We start from the raw sequence: 19,673 nt of genomic DNA on the forward strand, positions 1-19,673 counted from the left end.
TCTCTTATTACCTACAGGAAGGTATAGCTCCATTATAAACACGTGGAGAGGTACAATGGGTGTGAAACTGCTTAAGTGTTACTTGACTCAGTCAAATCCATACATGCATTTTGAACCACCTTTCTCTCTGTAGCACTATCCATGGTTTTCCAGTATTTTCCTTTATTTTTATAATAAATATGTAGTTTGAAACTTGGACTTTATAGTACTCCTTGTATAACAAGTAGTTAAGCTGGGAAACTCCTTGCTGTGGGTCAAAGTCAACAAGTGAAAAGACAACTGGATGGATTAATGGAAAAGAAATAGATTGAAAAATACTTGCATCAGAATTTGAGATGAAGAACTGTTAGTATCTGTAAAAGTATTTTGGAAAAAATATCACTTGGCCTTTGCTTTGAGGTATTTTTGCTCTGTTAGGTGTCTATTTTTGGCTGTCAGAACCAAAGCATCCTTGTCTACGTGGACCTTTCAACTGACCAGCTGCAGTTGTTCTTATGTGTTATTTTTTCCTCTTTAAGCAACTCTACGAAGTCTAGTTCAGTAAGCCTTCTTGTGGCAGCAAAATTTTGTTTCACTTGTAGCTTTCTTAGATAATTTGTTATGACAAACTGTCCCTGGCACAGTTGGGTAGGTAGCTGGTCTAGAAACTGCCTGATTAAACCATCCACTTAACTCAGTCTTACTTGCCCAGGTACAGGGTTTGATGAGGAATCAGCTGTCCTTGGTGCTGGAAGAGAGTTTGCACTGATGAAAACTGCTAGTGGAAAGGTACTGAAAATGTTCTGTAATGAATAGCAAATTGCACTGATAGATTTTTGTGGTTTCTGATTATTATTTTCCGTAATTTGTTTTTGCCTTTTCAGTATGTTAGAGTGAATGTCTATGACTGTATTTAAAAACATTTTTCAGAGCCCACTTTAAAGGCTGAAATGCAAAACCCATAAACAGATAGTTGGAACCGTTCAGAAATCCATGGCTTGAATTTACAGGAATTTCTACTGTCAGTCTTACAGTGAAGGGCTTTGTTTTAGACTTGGGGGGGAAAAAATTACCCTTTGTCTAGAAATGTGTTAGCACCTTTGCAAATTTTACCTTCTCTTAACTTCCCACAAACAGTGTTCAACTCATCTAGCCAAACAATTATATAAGGAAACTGACTCCGTGGCTCAGTAGAAAGCACATTTCAAAACAGGGAGATTCTAATCAGAATGTTTCCCCCACTAAGTAAAAATTGATAGGTTTAGGATAAAGACATTGAAATAGTGCAAACAAAGTCAGGAAAAGTTATGTGGTTTGAAATGACAGGATTTTAAAACAATTTAACTTTAAAAATTATATAAGATTGAAGTGCTGTGGCATAACTGAAAATGATAAACTATTTTTTCCTAGATTTATTATACTGGCAAATATCAGAGCCTTGGAATCAAACAAGGTGGCCCTTCAGCTGGCAAATGGGTTGAACTCCCCATCACAAAATCTCCAAAGATTATTCAGTTTTCTGTTGGACATGATGGCTCACATGCTTTACTTGTTGCTGAGGATGGAAGCATATTCTTCACAGGTTCTGCTAGTAAAGGAGAGGATGGTGAATCGAGTATGTATCATCGCTTGCTTGACCAATGGTTGATAAGAGCCTCTTAACTACTCTTTAATTTGAAGACTTTGAACCTTTTCAAAGAATATGTAAACATGTCATCTGGGCTGCATTTTACACCAGCCACAGATCCTGACAACCAGTGCCATTGCCTCTCCCAGCTGCAGAAGTTGGTCTCTGTTTTACCGCAGTTTGGACTGTGTGGTGGGAGTACTATTTTACAGTTGTCCTTAGCAAAGGCAGTCATAAGTTTGGTCAAGAGGCCATGCTGTCTGCCTGGGGCTTTGAAAAACTGACAAGCTAAACTTTTGCCTCTTTGTTGATGTTTTATTGAACTTCGGATTTTTTTTTTTTTTTTTTTTTTTTGCCAACTAATGGAGAGGTACATGGATTAGAAATTGTAGAAGCATGATCTTCTGTGCCTTGATCAAGCAGAATTCTTTAGACATAAGAGAAGACATATTAATTTGATCTTCAGACTAATAAATGCCTCTTCAATAAAAAATTAACAAATTTCCTACTTTTGATCTCTGAAGTTGTATGTTGAGGTTGAATTTTAAGACAAAGCTTTAGGTGCCTTAAAGGTGTGATCTGCTGTGATATTAAATTAAACACTTCCTTTTAGGAAACAGGTTGTTCTGTTATGTTGTGGTAGATTAATTAATAATAATAATAATAATAATAATAATAATAGTTTTCAAATACTTGGAAAACCATTCATGAAAGATGTTTATCTAATCATGACTTTGCTTGCCATTGAATTTTTTAGAGGAACCAGTATAATCCAATAAAAATTAAACTAGGAGATGGTACATATAGTTAGGAGGGGGGTGTTTGTTTTTGGGTTTTTGTTTGGTTGATTTTGTTTGGTTTTTTTCCTTTTTTCAGTATCAGTCTGAAAGCTAACTCCTAATTATATGAACAATGTTACTGTGCCTTTGTTTTTGTTGTTGGGAGTGGTTTTTTTTGGTAGAATGATTTGTAACTTATTATTTATATATTTAAAGCTAAAAGCAGACGGCAGTCAAAACCATATAAGCCTAAAAAAATTATTAAAATGGAAGGAAAGATTGTCATATCTACAGCGTGTAATAATGGAAGCAGTTCTGTAATTTCAAAAGATGGAGAACTCTACATGTTTGGAAAAGATGCCATTTACTCTGATAGTACAAGTAAGTTAATATTTGTCTTTTAAATTACTTCTCAACTAGACTAGCTGAAATTAGTGTGGTAGTTTTTAACCTGTGAAAATGTTCTTTGTTTCTTACTCATCTATTTGATTTGCCTCTGATTGAGACCAATATGACAGAAAGGTAGAAAGAGAAGACAAGTTTCCTTGAGTTCTGTAAAAATACTTAGCAGTGGTGGTGACAATTACCTAAATTAATGCTTCCACTGTAAAGAAAAAGAAATAAAATCTCTTGCTGTATTAATCTGACACTAGAAGGCCACACTGGGAAAGTCAGAGAAATGAGGCATGTTTTCCTACAAACAAAGTCTGCCAGAAACCAGACCTTATATGTTTCTCTGCTCATAAAGCATCAGGTAATTGAGTACATGTCATTCTAAGTAAAATATTAATGAAATAAACTCCAGTGGCCTTACATATATCCTTTAGTATTGTTTTTCAGAACAAGTGATTTGCAGCAGGATTAGGTTTGCTTTTGGCTTTTCTTTCTTTGCAGCACAAGTGGCCTAGTCCTAATTCTCCTTTTAATTCTAGCACTTGATTTTTTATATCTGTTAGTTTTCTTCCTTGACATTCTTTTTGAAATTGTCTGTATCCACTAGCAATTTTGTTTTATCATTGAGTTTCCTTCTAGGCTAGAAAGTTCAATTTGCCACTCAAGTGTTTTTTGTCTTCCAGGTTTAGTAACAGATTTGAAAGGCCATTTTGTGACTCAAGTAGCCATGGGCAAAGCTCACACCTGTGTGTTAATGAAGAATGGGGAAGTTTGGACATTTGGTGTAAATAATAAAGGACAGTGCGGACGAGACACAGGCTCCATGAGCCAGGGAGGAAAAGGTATGGGACCTAGATTTTTCCTTTTGTTTTGTGTGCTGCAAAATATCCCATGTGAAAACAAAACTAAACATTTTATTATAAAATTTAATTCCAGTACTAATTAAGTAAATACAATATGCTTAAAAAAACCAAACAGACATGAATGCTTTCACTTCAACTTTCAGGTATTGGGTGTTCTACACATACTAATAAATGTAGTAACGTTTAAAAAAATTTAAAAAAAAACCTAAAACACAAAGAACAGAACTTAATTACTTTTTGTCAATAGAAAAGTTTTTCTTTAAAATGAATGAGCAAAACCAAACCACATCCTCTTTGTCTTGCTATGTGCCACTGTCTTAGTAAGAAAACAATTTCTACCTTTCCTTGTTTGCATTCAATCTTGAGGCTGTCATTTGCTTAAACAGGGCATGAATGCAAGTCTACATCTTTCTCCACAGAACTGAATGTTCGAAAACAACTACTTCTTGTTTCAATATCTTAATTAGGTTTTGGAGTTGAGAACATGGCGACAGCGATGGATGAAGACCTGGAGGAGGAACTGGATGAAAAAGACGAGAAGTCCATGATGTGTCCTCCAGGCATGCATAAATGGAAACTGGAGCAGTGTATGGTGTGCACTGTATGTGGGGATTGCACAGGCTATGGAGCTAGCTGTGTTAGTAGTGGGCGTCCTGACAGAGTACCTGGAGGGTAAGCTAATGTGTGGAAATGTGCATGATGCAGCAAGTTGAGTGGCTAAAGCCTGTGTTGAGTGTAAATTGAGTTGATGTATTTTAAACTAAAATTTAAAGTAACATTATAGCTAAAAAGAGAATGTTCTTTTAAAATCAGAAATACATTAAATTTTTTGTAAATAGCTGGTAGGTGATTTAGTTTTAAATACACATTTTTACTTTAGCATATAGTTCTCTACTAGGAGCTGTTGGATATGAGCACCAATATAAATCTGTCTCTTGACAGAGCTGCTGGCTCAGGATAACCTTTCTTCGTTCTTTGATGGAAGTTTTTTATCTTGCTGTTCCAGTTGCTTTTATCTATTACTTCTGAGTTGAGCTACATAAAGGGCCACTGCTTTACATACCACCATTACTACTTCAGCATTTTGTGTGGTTATTGTTTCCTTGTTCATTTTTTTCACGTGGTATACATTAAATTAAATGAAGAGAAGTTAATGCTGAGAAGTCAATTCAGTGTATGGTCAGCGTACGGTCCTGGCATCATGCAACAGCAATCCTTTCTGTTTTTCTCAGGAAAACTTACATGTCCCCAGATAGAGCAAACTAATAATGTATGTTTTAATTACCAAGGCATCAGTGATGCATGAAAATAAAAGATAGTAATAAAACAACTCTGTTTGCTGCAGAATCTGTGGTTGTGGCTCAGGTGAGTCAGGCTGTGCCGTATGTGGGTGCTGCAAGGCATGTGCTAGAGAACTGGATGGCCAGGAAGCAAGGCAAAGAGGAATCCTTGATGCTGTAAAGGAGATGATACCTTTAGATCTCTTGCTGGGTAAGTGATACAAAATTAGCAAGATGACTTTTAATTCTTTCTTACTGCACCTTTTTTCTCCTCAGTACGTTAGTTTACGTACTTTATTATTACAGGGTAATTTTAGTATAATATTGTTAAAATGTATAAAGAGGAGCTTCTCAGTCAGATTTATTTGTTGGTTATGTATCAAAATGGGATCATTCTGTTATGTGAAATGTTTTAAGCTCACCCTTATTATAGATATCTGCGCCACTTTGTGCCCTGTGCTCTTATGATACTAATGTTGATACTGCAAAGTTGTTCTTGTCCTTTCTGGTATGTGAAAATTTTTCTAAAATGTTTTTATCAGGACTTGAGCATTCTTAAACCAAAAAAGGGCTGATTCATATGAAACATTTTAGGAATATAAATGATTTTGGGCTGGGTTTAATCATGACACTTTCTGAAACTATTTAGGGGAGAATTGAAATAACTGTGACAACACATAACTTAGTACTTAGGCATATACATATCTTTATTAAGTACTGCTCAGTGATGCTGGAATTGCCAGATTCAGGAAAACTAGGAAATTAGGAAATAAAGCCTAAAACTTCTCCAAATTTACTTAAATCCTTTCATTTTTGTCAGACCTATGTAAAGAGCAGCTAGTAAGTAGGTTTCAGTTTTCGTTTACTTCATAACTTCTGGGGTTTATTGCCGTCATAACAGTCTTAAACATAGTTTTACATATTTTATTTTCTTAATCTATTTAGCTGTCCCTGTTCCTGGAGTTAATATTGAGGAACACCTTCAGTTACGACAAGAAGAAAAGCGACAACGTGTGAATAGGAGACATAGATTGGAAGAGGGAAGAGGTAAGTGACTTCTTGAGAAGAGGCTTGAATAGCTTAAGAAACTTCTTAGTCTGCTTTCTAGGAATGAAAATAGTCTTCTTCCAGTGAGGCAGTACAGTAATCAAACTAAAATCAGATTCTAAATGGCTAACTTATGTTATCTAGCGTGCTTTTAGAAAATTGGAAAAAAGCTATATGTTTAACAAAGTCTACACATAAGAATCGGAATTATAGTGGTGAAGAGGATTTTATATCACTTTTGCAAGTCAATTTTTTTTTTTTGCTATTTTCTGATTGAGTAATAGTTTTTTAATATGTAGATTCCAAAATGTTTTTATATGAAGAGATGAAAAGACTGGAAGCCTGTTCAGTGCAATTAACCTATATATGAATTATTTAATTACTATAATAAATTTTTTAATTTCTGTTGTATTATGGTAAGCAAAATTTCTTTTATAAAATTATCTTTTCTGTACTTGCATAGCATGAAAATTTTGACACAAATTGAATCAAAAAACAAAATGCTGCCACTTTTCAAGATTTTTTTATGGATTATCTACCTTAGTGTTGATTTTCCACACAAACAGTATGTACCTTAACAGGTTTTCAGTACTTTTCTTGTTGTTTTAAAATAGCTCAATGTCTCAATCTGGCAAATAATAAAGTTGAGTGATCTAGACTGATAGAAACTGTAATATTTTTGTGAAGAATGATGATGTGATTGGTAAAATTATTGTGTGTTGAGAAGAATAACAACTTATGGGGACATTATGATCTTCAAGTTCCTGCTGTCTTGGTAAATACCATTTTGATTCTTCTTCAATGAATTAGATACTGGTTTGATTCAAACACAAAATGCGCCTTGTGATCCAGCTTAGTTCCTAGACTCTATGCCACTGAATCTTTTGGTGCAAATTGTATCTTTATTTCATTTGCATTAAGAAATTACTGGTTTCACCACAAATAAAGAACAACAAGGAAGAGAAAGCTTAAAGTTGTCTCTGCCTATGGAAAATGATGAAATATTTATTTTTCTTTGAATCTAGTGGCTAGCTTCAGTTGTGAGGGGGAGAGAGAAAACCTTTGTTTAGATTATATTGGAACTCCGTTGCATGCTGCTGGCAAATATCAACAATAATTTTTTTTAAAATCCTTGTTGAATGCCTGGACGTTACTGAAAGGTGCTGCTCTTCAGCCCATCAGTTGTGACAGATCTAGGAGGTAAATTTCAGTTAAAAGAAAAAGAAGAGTGGCAGAGAAACATTTAAGTTTGCTTCTATTTCTGTGGTTAGAAGTAGAACCAGAGCAGCTTATCCCTTCTGTATGCCATCTGTTTCAAACAAAAATACAAGTCAGGTTAACACTGTCAGGAATGTATTTTTATTTTTGGTTTTATGAGTGTATTAGGGACTGTAGGTAAAAAGATATTGCTGGCCAGCTTGTTGCACATGTTCATATTATATCAAAAGAGCATGGAAATTCTATAGTTGTGTGGTTGCAGGAGGTAGTGCGCATGCCTAGCTGGAAGAGTTGGAGAATAGTCTCCTGCTTTGATTCAGAATTACTTATGTGATAAAACTGGGAATAGTGTTTCACAAATACTTAGACATCCTGATTTACATGATCAGGTATGAGTATTTGATTTGATAATCTTGATTTGCATCATCAGGTTAAGAAGTTTGCGGTTTTTTTGCTTCTCCATCCAAATGCTGCAGTTTTCCATGAGCTGGTGCAAAGAATAACACCATTCTTGACAACTCTTATGGTGCTGCTCTTTTCATAAGAGAAAACAAGAACATTTAAATGGTCTACTAGATTTTGTGTGCAAAAGGTTCTGTAGTCTGAAAAAACTTGGTTATACTAATGTCAAAAGAATAAGCCAGCTGCTTAGTTCTCCCAAGTTCTAGTATTTGTGCATATGTAAAGGAAGAAATCCTTGCTAAAGAAATAGCTATTTAGAGATCCAAAGCAAGTTCCAACCTTTTAGTTTTCTGAAAACATTGCTTAGTCAGTTAACGACCAGATTAACTCTGTTAGAGTCTTTCCTTAAGGTACACTACAGTTTGTCAGGATTTTGATTTCTGGGTTGCAGTGTGTTAATGCATGTCTTTTGTTCTTTTTATGGGAAACAAACCGTGTAGTTTATCATAGTCAGGAATAGGAACCATCACTGAATGTTACTGCTCATTTTTTAGTTACAGGTGGTGACCTTCATTCAGTACAAATGTTTTCATTAGATATTGAATGTTTTGTAATCATTTCAACATAGGAAAGCTTTTTAAGTAAATACAGGAATATTTCATTCCTAAAACAGTCATGCAAATAAAACAAAAATCACAAAGAAACCTCTTGCTCATTTGCCCATTGAATGTGTTGAAATAGGAGTAAAGTTTAGGACAGAGGTGTAAGAGCACAAGTGCTGGAAATCTACTGGTTTCCACACTGCAGATTTTTTAAGTGGTCTAATTGTTTGTGCTTCTTTACCAAAGCTCCATATTTACTCCTGTTATGGTGACCTCTGATTTAGAACTATATTTTAGTGATCCACTTGTATTAAGGGAGAAAGTGATGGTTATGTCTACAGATATGACGGTCATTTAACTCCTTCCTGAGGGCAGTTATGGTCTCTGGTAGGTATGGAAGAGGATGAGAATGCTCATCTTTATTTTCGTTTGCCTAAAAACATGAACTATGAATTTAGATGTTCTGGGTAGAAGTAGTTGTCATTAACAGTTGCAATGTCCTAGTTCAGTGCTACTATTACAACCAGTTGATGTATTTTTCAAATATTGTTCAAGTAGCCTGGCACTTTTGTAAGGAACCTGTATATATGCTGTTCAGGAGCACTAAAATGAATGGTAAATAACTTCAGAAATTTTAGGTGCTTATTCTGAAGATTTCTCTGGGTTTTGTCCTGAAATGAGTCACAGTGGATTAGATTACACTTGTTACCATAGAATTGTAATAAGTAAATAATTTTTATGTTTAGAATCAACTATTCATGAAGTTTTGTTTTAGTGAAAAAAGAGAACCTTAAAATTAACAGTGGAAAAGAAGTGTTTCAATGTGGGATAATAATTATTTCAAAAAACATGAAAGTTCCTTAATATTGATTATATTTCTTTGTGCTTTTCAGTGCAACAAGTATGTACAGTATATTCAGGTGACTAGTTTTGCTCCATTCTGTGACAGTGGTAATGAGCTACTTCATTCACTGCTTTTCTGCTTCTGGCTTAATGGCTGTGACAGAAGCAGTGAAGAGGGTACAAAATCAATTCCACGTTTTTGAGTTGGGTGTATCACCTTTTCAGAAATAAAGTCAACTGTATTCATCATGGCTACTAAAACGTAGTATCTCAACATGATAATTCATGGAATTATCTCAGCTTTTCACTGTCATTCTGGTAAGAAGTCAAGGAGCTGATACACCATATGGTGAAATTTTTTGTTTTTTCAAACTGGTTTGGAACATGATGGGAGTAGTGAGAGATGAGTATGGAAACAGTTGCACTTCATTGTTTTCTGTGGTAATGAGGAATTTTTGTATGTTAGAATGGTCAGAACATGGTTAGATTATGTTTCCTTTCCTGTGAAACACTAAATTTTTGCCTGTGGGGGCATTAAATTACACCTTAATGGATTACAGAAATCTATGGGCCTCACTGAGCAATTAATGTAATGAACCTAAGATTAGCGTTTACTGGGGGAGCTAATCTTGAAAGCTGTTCCTGTGACTTTTTCAGATTGGTATTTGAAGTAATAGAATTTAGAAATAGTCAAAGATTTCAGTTTATCATTTGAAGATAACTAGGGGTTTTTCTTAGAAGGCTGTGAGAACAGCTTTTTAAACTGTATTTAATGAATAAGCTAAAAAATACAGAAATGGTTCTTAGTATGGTGATAATAAATGGTCTCATGCTTCACTGGTACTTCACTACTATTCTTTCTCAGACTACGATGTAAAAACCTTTAGATGATCGTTACTGAAATGCAGATTTGATGTGTAGTTAACCAAGATTTAGTTTTTGATGCCATTATAGAAAAGGAAAAATTATTTTTCAACAGTCTTTTTCTACTTGCAAGAACAAAAGAACCTACAGAAAATTGATTAATTTCAGTCAAAGCTGCTGTGTTTTGAGACAATGTTATCTGAGACTGCCTATTTTTTCATTTTTCTGAAGTGTAACCGATTTGGTTAATTCAGTAATTAGTTTTACCATAATAGGCCAAATATCCTATGAATCTGTTTAAGATTTGCACAAGCCACTCAGAACTTGGAATCAGTTTGTCAGTAACACTATTATCTGTTCATTGCTAAACATTTAACTAAATACACAGCAGAAATATCTATTAAAATGCAATATTCTATATGAAATAATGGTGGAGCTTCTTTCTGTAGTTAAATATTTATTTTGATGCTTTCAAGACCTGAGGGTTACATTTGTTTCAAAGTTCTCTAAACAAACAAAAACCAGTCAAAAAATCTTCTACCTTTTTACATACGTGACTTTGTTTCTAAGAATGCTTTCAAGACAAAGCTGTAGGTTTTTGTCCCCAATAACCAGCAGGTATGGTTCTGTGAAACTACGTTGTTGTATTTGAGTCTGTGATTCCTTTCTGAAAGAGCTGATTATTGTTAATAAAACTGATATTTTAAAGTAGAAATGTTTATATTTCTATTATAGTTTTAGAACTCAGATTTTCAGTAGACTCTATGAGAACAGTTCTGACTGATATTTGCTGTTTTAATTTACTTTGTGTATTTATATACAGAGGTACATATTTCACATTTATTTAACAATATATACAAAATCAAGTATTCAGAAGGGAAAAAGGGTGAAAATTCAAATTATTGTGCATTCTACTTCCATCTCATCTCTGTTACTCCCATATTGCCCTGCATGCTTGTTGTGGCTAGCGTCCACCTCTTCTTTCCCTTTGAAAGGCCTTAATAATTTTCTTCCACATCTGATTTGTACAATTTAGTCATCAGTAGAAAAGAGCATTCAGACTACAGGAAGAGGCATGTATCCTGTCTCTATTTTCAATGTTTTGAACAAAAGTAGCAAACTGCAAGTAACTTTAATGCTTGCACAGCACAATGACATTCCCCATGCATATTTCTGACTTAAAAATAAATTAGTACTTAATAGTCTGAAAAATACAGTTTTAAAGAACATGCTCCATAGCTATTATCTGTACCTCATAGGAATATTAAATTTTAGTTTCTTTAAGGCTGTAGAGGTGGGACATTATCTCAGTATAACGTTTTCCACTTGTAATGGAACTGAAACCAAGCATTTGTTTCCAATTCTATTTTCTGAAATATTTTTCTTTAAAATTTGTCACCTGTTAGATAACTATTAGATAGTTATGTCACGTATTAGATAACTATTTTTCTATATTAGGGTTTTACTTCCCTATTTTATTACTGAAAAAAAAAAAACACCACCACAAAAAAGAAATGTATTGTCTCTTACAAGGATTCAAGAAGCCAAAAATAGATTTTTGCAACAGAAGATATGATCAAACATAGGACTTTCCTCTGCAACCTTGATTTATACTGCTTGTCTTTGATACATGTGATCATGTAGTATTTTTTAGGTAGCCTGCTATGTTCTGTGCACTGATGTAGAAGTCAGCATTTGAGATAAATAATTTCAGTCTTCTTTAATCACAGCTTCCCAAATAGCATTTGTTTAGAGTAAGGTAGTAGAAGAAATCAAAATATGTGTAATATAAAATCAAACATTAATCTCTTTGACAGTAGTGCGTAAGTGCTTCGATGACCAAAAATGCAAAAGCATATAAGTGCATGTAGGATGAAATCAATTGCGTACATTTTCCTGTAGTCCACTGTATTATTTAATTTTTTAATTAATTTAATTATTTAAATAATTATTTTCTAGAAAATGAAATTACTTTCGTGGTTGTGCATTTTTCTCCTTTACACTTTCAATTCACTGCCAAACAGTGTCTTTTTTGAAGGACCTGAATCTTGCAGGACCAAGAAAGAAAAGCTAATCTTGACGTTTCCTTGTCTAGGGTTATTTAACCTTGAAGCTTAACTATGGGAAACAGTCTATGAAAAAACAAGGGAGAGTGAATGTTATTTTCCATCATATAGCAACTGATTTAAAATAGCAGGTCTGTAGTCTACCAGTGACTCCCCTTTGCTGATCTGTCACTTGAACTTATAAAATACTTGAGAATAGTGATAGATTATTATTATTACCCATGCAGATCTGTTAGAGGCGTCTAGGGGAGTTGTCCAAAGAATACTCTTCAGGCATTTTCTAACAAAATGAACAAAGTGTCAAATGCATGGCTGAATTTTTCCACCAAAATAATTCATAGTACCCAAGCTCTGCTCCCTTTGTACAGGCAACCTCAGATGTAAGCAGAGAGCAGATATACTCTGTATGAATTATTCTAGTGTTCTGTTTCCTGTGTTGTTATTTTGGGGGGACAGGGAGGTACTTTACATCTTGCCAGCACATGACCAAGGAGGCAGACCTCACAAAGTAATCAAAATGTTGATGTTTCCTATTATATTATGATGGTGTTATGAATTTAGCATGCACGAAAAGCCAAGGAAGGTGACAGATTTGCATTACATGGATTTGGGTACAAATTATTATGAGATGAAGATGCATTGCATTGAACTTTATTTTTTATTCAAGTTCTTTACATAATAATGGTAAATGTAGAGTATCTAGGAATATTCAGAAACAGAGAAATCTTGTCCAGTCAGAAGGTTATATTGGTACAGCATTGTCAACTTGACTAGGGACATGCAATTCACATGAGTAGCTTGGAAACTAATGACAATTGTATTCTAGCACCATGCTGAAGCTGACAGCCTCTTATGCTTTCTAAACGCTCTGTCTCCCCCAAATCTCTTGTAGTTCTTTTACTCACGCTAATGTACGTCACTACCTTCTGTTTGGAAATACTCTTTTCTGCTCTTTGCTCTTAGTACTAAAATGCCAAAGGCTGCCGTCAGGACTGTGTCTTGCTCCCTGCACTGTTTGTTGTGCAAGCCTTTTCTACAACTTCAGAATTTTTGCCTAAGTTATCTAGAGATCACTTCTTCTGTTCAGTCACCCACAAATAGATCCACACACTTGAAGCCACATTCCCTGCAGTCCTTGCATCTCTTTTTGCAGCTTTTTAATACGAGTTTCACTTTTGTCATATTGCCTTGTCCATTCTGTATTTCTTGGGCTTTTAATTTCATTAGGAACTTCTCAGTAAGTCCCATTACTTTTTTCTTATTTTTGTCTGTTCACTCGCCTTTCCTCTGTATCATTTGTCCTTCAAACATTTTTAGCTTTCATAACCTACTTGCCAGTTGTCTCTTTCCCCTTTCTTGGCTTTGTCTAGTCTGCCTCAGTGTACTTCTCAGTATTTCTCCTCCAGCTTGGTAATAAGCCAAGTGGGATGTAATTTATTGTCTAAACTGTGGAAAATAGAATATTAAACACAACAGGTGGCATGGTAGAAAGTAATGTTTGCCAAAAATATATATATAATGTATCTATTAAATGGAAACTCCAATTGAGAGGAGACTAAAAAGTGGGAGCAATAGGAAGACAACTGAAGGAAGAATCTGCAAGATGAAGGTAAAGCAAAAGCAAATTATGGTCTTGGTTTATCAGAAGGAGTTCTTAATTAACAAGGATAACAACTTATTCTGGGATAAAGAGTCCAGATGATTACAGTAGAACCAAAACTCTATGTTGAATGTAGAAACAAACATGATTAAAGAGGTTTGGGGCCATTATATTATCTAACACATGTATGAATCTCAGAGCTAGGGGGACAAGACAATACTGTATTTTTAAAACGCTTTTGATTTTGGTTTTAAAGTTAATGCTAAAATTTCGGAACTCCGCTGTGTGAAGACATGTTTCTTCATCTGAAGGTTCTAAAGCTGCAAAGCTCTGGCCTAACTTTAAATTTCTATCTGTACTGTTTAGTATTAATGAAGGACTTGGTGGTCTAAAGCTGATAGCAGGAAAACTGAGACAATATGCTTTTATGAAAAGTTAGTCTACGTGGTCTTGTTAATACAGGTCAGTTGAGGAATGAGAATATCAATGAAGTTGCAGCAGGAGGAGGAATATTTGGTTTTGAAGTTTCACATAAGTTGTTTATAGTGTGACTTTAAAGCCAGTATGGGGGGCTTTTGTTTGCAGTCCATATAGTGACTGGATTTGGGAAGCCATGTAATGGAGAGTGTCACTTGACAGAATTGGTTGCTCCTGATTCGTGGTTTTGATTAAATCTGAGACTTCTGAAAGGAGAAGCCTCTAAAGAATTTTTGGTGTCATGTTTAACCTATAAAACAGAGGGGAACAAACCACTTTTTCATGATGTGCATATACTCAACCTCAATTAAACATAATACATCACTACCTAAGTTTAGATTTTTAAAAAGAAAAAGTGGTCTGGAAAAAATTTTAAATACAGGTATCATTGTTTTCTTCAAATCAAATCTCTTTAAAACCTTTACATAGATGAAAAAATATTTTAAAAATAAATAGATTTCAAAATTAGCAAATAGGTAAGAAAAAAAGTCATGTGATTTGAAAAATTTTCCTAATGGAACATGTGTTTTTGGATAGCTGTTTTCTTTATAATTGATTCTTCTGCATTTTAAATATAGCAATTACGAACAGTTTTTTATTGTTACGTTTTTTAAATGTAGCGTTGATCTGATGGTATTACTCCAAATCAGTATTTTGAATGTAATATTGTACCATGTAAGGCATAATTAAATTCTTTTTATCTAATAAAGACTTCTTTTTATCTAATAAAAATGGATATTTGCTCTCAAATTTTACTCTAGTTTTAGTCTGTTGTATTTCCATTGCTCAGAGTACAGTTGCATACTTAGAGGTTCAGGTAAAACTGTCACTGTGGGATATTTATTGTTTGTGAAATATTTGGTCTTATTATCAAGAAATGGCAACTTTCTTTTATTTTAAGTCCTTTTGAATTTAAGAAAAGAAGATTACTATATAATAATTATTCTTTATGTTTTTTCATTGCTTTTAATTTGAATTTTGTTTAACACACTGTTTCCATTTTGTGAGCTTTCCTATGCATGTGCAAAATGTTTCTCCTCAGGCCCCCTTGTATTTCCTGGTCCTATTTTTATGAACCATCGAGAACAGACTCTAGCCAGAATCAGACCCCATCCAGCACAGCTAAAGCATAAACGGGACAAGCACAAAGGTATTTGGTCTTCCTTATTGGCTAGGGTGGAAATAAGCCCATCCTCCCAGTCACTTCTACCATGCGCTGCATCTGTCTTTTCAAAGAACTGCACAAAATGAGTTCTGCCTTTCTTCCTGTTAGTATCGTGTTACCTGAGGAGAAAGAAAATGCATTTAAATGTTGACCTTTTTTAAAAGGTGTATATGTTCGTTAGTCTGTATTATCTTTGTTTTTCTCTCCTTTTTTTTTTATTTTTGTGAAATATGCATTGTCTTTCTGTGCCTCTTTTTAATGCTGTCTCATTCCTAACGTTCTTTAATTTTACTGTAGGGACCTTAGTGCCTTAGTGTGACTCAGACTGCTGCATCACGTTTGTGTTGGGTTTTTTTTAGCGTTTGTGTTGGATATACAGGGTGATTACTTCAGCATGTCAATTCCAGACTTGTAAATTCTGGCATAAATTTTTTTCATAGGTAGGTTATCTTTCAACAAGTCTTTTGTAGAAATAAAATATTTAAAATAATGTAGGCACTACTTTTTGCTGGCTTTGATCAATACAAATTAAAGTACAGGTTTTACCCTGCAGTATTCTTGAGTGAAATGGTTTTTGCAGAGTGTAAAAAGAAGGTGTCTGATATTCCAGACATTTTTGTATGTCTGGCGAGCCAGTTCATTATATCTTGGATTTCTAAATGTGTTATTTGTTCAGATATAAAATATTTATATGTATTTTTAGAAATATTTGGTTACTTAAATTACATATATTACCAGAAATTTCAGCTGAATTTATTAAAGTTGAGCTGGATAAATATGTAAAATGAAGATTACAGTCCTGATCAAAGTAAGTATAAAGCTCGTCAAAAGGTGAGGGCCTTTTGCGCTTCAGCTGTTTTCTAGAGAATAACCAACTATTTTCTAGAGAATAGCTAAATATTAAAAGAATTGTTAGTATGGCATTTCAGTTGAATTAATGGAAGTTGCTGATAGTATTTGGCACATATGCAAACAAATTGTATGACAGTTTGAAACCTCTTGGGATACATTTTCAGTGTGGGTGAGTGATAGGCCTGCCTGGTTATGAACATACTGGATCATGAAATCATCTTAAGTTTATTTTATGGAAATGAAAGTAAGATCTGGTCCTTTGTATCTGCATAACATATATTCAGTTTATTTGGAAGGCATGTAGTCTGAGCTGTAAGTCTTGATGGATTAAGTAGAATAACCAATCATAATCTACTGGGAGAGATTGGGTGCTGAAAGACAAAACATACTGAACCTCTGTGCTGTCAATTTCAGTGACAATTTGCGGATGACCAATGTTCTTGAGCTGGGTGGTACTGCTAGTTGTATTGCTTGCAAACCCTTGACTCCACAGGCAGGTGTATAAGGAGTACGCTCATCCTGCCTACATCTATACTTTACCAGTTTATGTTAGTTGTTGGAGCTCACTTCAACTCACTTATTTCCTTACAGGAAATATATTAATTTGTGTCAGTTTGAGGTTTATGTTGCTTCTTGGAGTTGTAAGAGCAGTGTGAAGGTCTGCACTGTGCAAAGATTTTTTTCAGATGTGTTCCGTAAGAACTGAACATTTATTTTTCCTTGAGGAAGGCTATATGCAAAGAAATGTTTGATTTATTTTAGTTCTTTGTGTCTCATACAAGCAGATAAGGAAGCGTACAAATAAACTTTGAGACCCTTCTCTGCTTCAGAAGATGATCCTGTCAAAAGACAGCCATAAATTCCATTAGAAACTAGAAATGCTCCTTCACTTCTGGAATAGGTTCCAAGGCAAAAAGGAAAACCGGTGAAGTGGGTTGTTACCAAACTAATGGGCAAGGTGGGATTGTGCAAAAGATGAGGTATATCTTTTATCTTAGAAGGCATGCCTCTTTTCTAGACACAGAATGCAAAATCAATAATAGAGCAATGAGGCAGAGATGTTGACTTCAATAAAAGAACACTTTAACATTGAAATCAGCAAGTTCTTTGTTTATTTTTGAATGTCATGCTTTCCAAACCATCGTCCTTACTTCAGATATTTCTGCAATAGTAGGCTTGTTAGTCTTTACACCAACCAGACCTTCAAGATCTTTGGGCAATGTAAATTTAGTTCAACTGGTAGTACTGATGAGGCCCGTACCAAACGTGCCAGTACTGACCTGTTTCTGCTTCTCTGCTTGCAGCTGCAGAACTCCTCTTGATAATGACATTTAAACTTGAATGTGGACGGCTTCTTTAGGACTGACAGTTATGGTCTAAAAATATATTGATATATACTTGTACATATTATCAAATCATAGAATAGATTGGGTTGGAAGGGACTTTAAAGATCATCTAGTTCCAATCCCTCTGCTGTGAACAGGCACACCTTCTGCCAGACCAGGTTGCTCAGAGCTCCACTCAGCCTGGCCTTGAACACTTGAAGGGATGGGATATCCACAATTTCTCTAGGCAACCTGTTCCACTGTCTCACCACCCTCACGGTAAAGGATTTTTTCCAAATAATCTACATGTCTATCACTTGTTAAATTCTTCTGTTAGATTGTCCAGTTGAAAACTCTTCAACCTCATTAAAAAAGGTATTTTCTAGAAATCTTGCCATTGTCATTTTCTCTTTGTACATTTATAGGGCCTGCATATTAGGATCCCTGTTATGACAAAAAAATGCATGTTAAGTGTAACAGTCTTTCTGCTCTGTGTCTGTGCCACCATCACAAGTATAAATAGAAAGGAGTAGGTACCACCTTCTTGGTATTCATGAAGTGCTTTGATACTACAAAGAAAAATGAGCTCATGCTTCATCCTCATTCTTTATTGAGGTGATGAGTTTTCAGTCTGCATCTCCAATCCCTATGGATTTCATCACTGGAGGTATGAGTAAAGCAGAATAATAGGAGTCTGTAAAATTTTCTTAACTGCAGAAATGAACTGACTAACAATTAAAAATTAAGTAAGTTCACTGAGTCAGTAAAAATTCTGCAAGTGAATGCCACATTTTTTCTGTGTTTTAAAGTAGTGGCAAATGTTCTAAACAATGGGAAACAAATACCCTCAAAAGGACAAGGACTAGATGATGTTGAACCTTTATGGATGGAATAAGATATATGTCAACCATTTTGCAAATGCTAACGCAAAATTATCAGATGTTCAAGAAAAATTACTTGTAATTTATGTTTTAACTTTTTACTGTGTGAAGCACATTCTCTCACATTGGAGTGAGAGAACCGACAATGAAAACTTAGATCTAAGACTGAGTTTATAATTAGAATGCAAGTTTATTATCACTTTACAGCACTGTAGTTATAAAATTGATTCCAGATATTTCAGCTGAAGCCTGTGGTGGACAACCAAGAAGCTGCAGGCACAGGCTGATTGGTTCAAAATACTTGAACATCTATAAACATAAAGCGTGTAAATTATATTAACGCATTTGAAATATCCTGTGAGGATGGAACATCACAGAGCCTAGCCATGTATTTAACATCTTAGAAGTGCTTTTTCCCTCCTCCAAAGATGGGTGGTCAGTGAGAAACAACATACCACCTTTACTGCTGCTGAGGAACCCTAGTAAAATGGTTTATTGCTGGTCTGGACCAAGGGTCCAAAACGGCATTCTGTAATGATGTTGGGGTTGTTTTGTGTTTGTGTTTTTTTTTTTTTTTTTCTGGAAGAACTCTGATTTATAGCTTGTTACTTCCCTTGCTGTTGGGGCTGAATGAGTTTTTTCCTTTGTTCCTGGAAAGCTGTGGGGTTTTTGTGGTGGCCATATTGGCCAAGAGTTTCGTGGCGGGGGAAAATTGTCTTCAGTAGTTAAAAATTTTCTAAGGAAAATGGAGTGATATTGGGGATTGGTTGGTTGTATTTCTAGTTATCTCACTTTCCTTCCCCACCTGTATGAGATATTAAAGATATCTCATTCTGTTTATGGAGCCCACCCCTCAGTGCTGACAGCAGGAAGCGCCTCAGAGCTTTTCCTTGGTGCTTGCTTCTTTCTGGGAATTGGAGTCCAAGTTTCTGTTTAGTGGTAGCCCAGTTGGATAACGCTGGAGCTATGAACTTGCTCTGTTTAACAGTTTCATTTGTTCAACAAGAAGAGCCTTTGCTTCGTTAGTCTTTTTGTGCTTCCATTTGAGGAATAGTGGGTTTGATATTTATTTCTCAGATAAGGAATTGAAAAACTTTTTTCATGTGAAGGTACTTGTCTCTATATCTTGCACATTGGCATATAGTGTTTCCTCAAGGGAGTTACTGTGTTATGTTTTTATTTACAAGTTTGGAGAAAATGGGAATATATTTAGAATCATGCTTTATTTAAAGGCAGTATCACATATTTGTCAATTCAGAAAACGGCAGTTCTCAACTTTTTGTTAGTAGTTGTTGAAGCTCTTTAGAGCAGTATGTTTTTCTTAAAATGAGGCAGAAAATGTACATGTAACTGTTTTAAGTGTCTGTGAATCACTTGATGTGCCACTGTTATGTGCCACTGCTGCTAAAT

General features: G+C 34.8%; 1 protein-coding gene across 11 annotated transcripts in view; it reads left to right on the forward strand.

The window, feature by feature from the left end:
• The window catches only part of MYCBP2 (MYC binding protein 2, E3 ubiquitin protein ligase), a 177,824-nt gene that overhangs the window by 46,372 nt on the left and 111,779 nt on the right, over window positions 1-19,673 (forward strand). For 10 of the 11 annotated variants that reach the window (XM_027894283.1, XM_027894284.1, XM_027894291.1 and 7 more), the window contains exons 11-18: window positions 692-768; window positions 1,390-1,594; window positions 2,602-2,766; window positions 3,462-3,620; window positions 4,109-4,313; window positions 4,987-5,132; window positions 5,867-5,968; window positions 15,083-15,190. In XM_027894283.1, the coding sequence (XP_027750084.1) occupies window positions 692-768; window positions 1,390-1,594; window positions 2,602-2,766; window positions 3,462-3,620; window positions 4,109-4,313; window positions 4,987-5,132; window positions 5,867-5,968; window positions 15,083-15,190 (1,167 nt within the window). The remainder of the gene's footprint in view (window positions 1-691; window positions 769-1,389; window positions 1,595-2,601; window positions 2,767-3,461; window positions 3,621-4,108; window positions 4,314-4,986; window positions 5,133-5,866; window positions 5,969-15,082; window positions 15,191-19,673) is intronic. The other variant, XM_027894289.1, reaches the window with a different exon arrangement.

This window comes from Empidonax traillii, unplaced genomic scaffold (assembly GCF_003031625.1).
Source record: "Empidonax traillii isolate 1590-97213 ecotype Southwest subspecies unplaced genomic scaffold, ASM303162v1 scaffold423:size1405600, whole genome shotgun sequence".
NCBI classification, from domain to species: domain Eukaryota; kingdom Metazoa; phylum Chordata; class Aves; order Passeriformes; family Tyrannidae; genus Empidonax; species Empidonax traillii.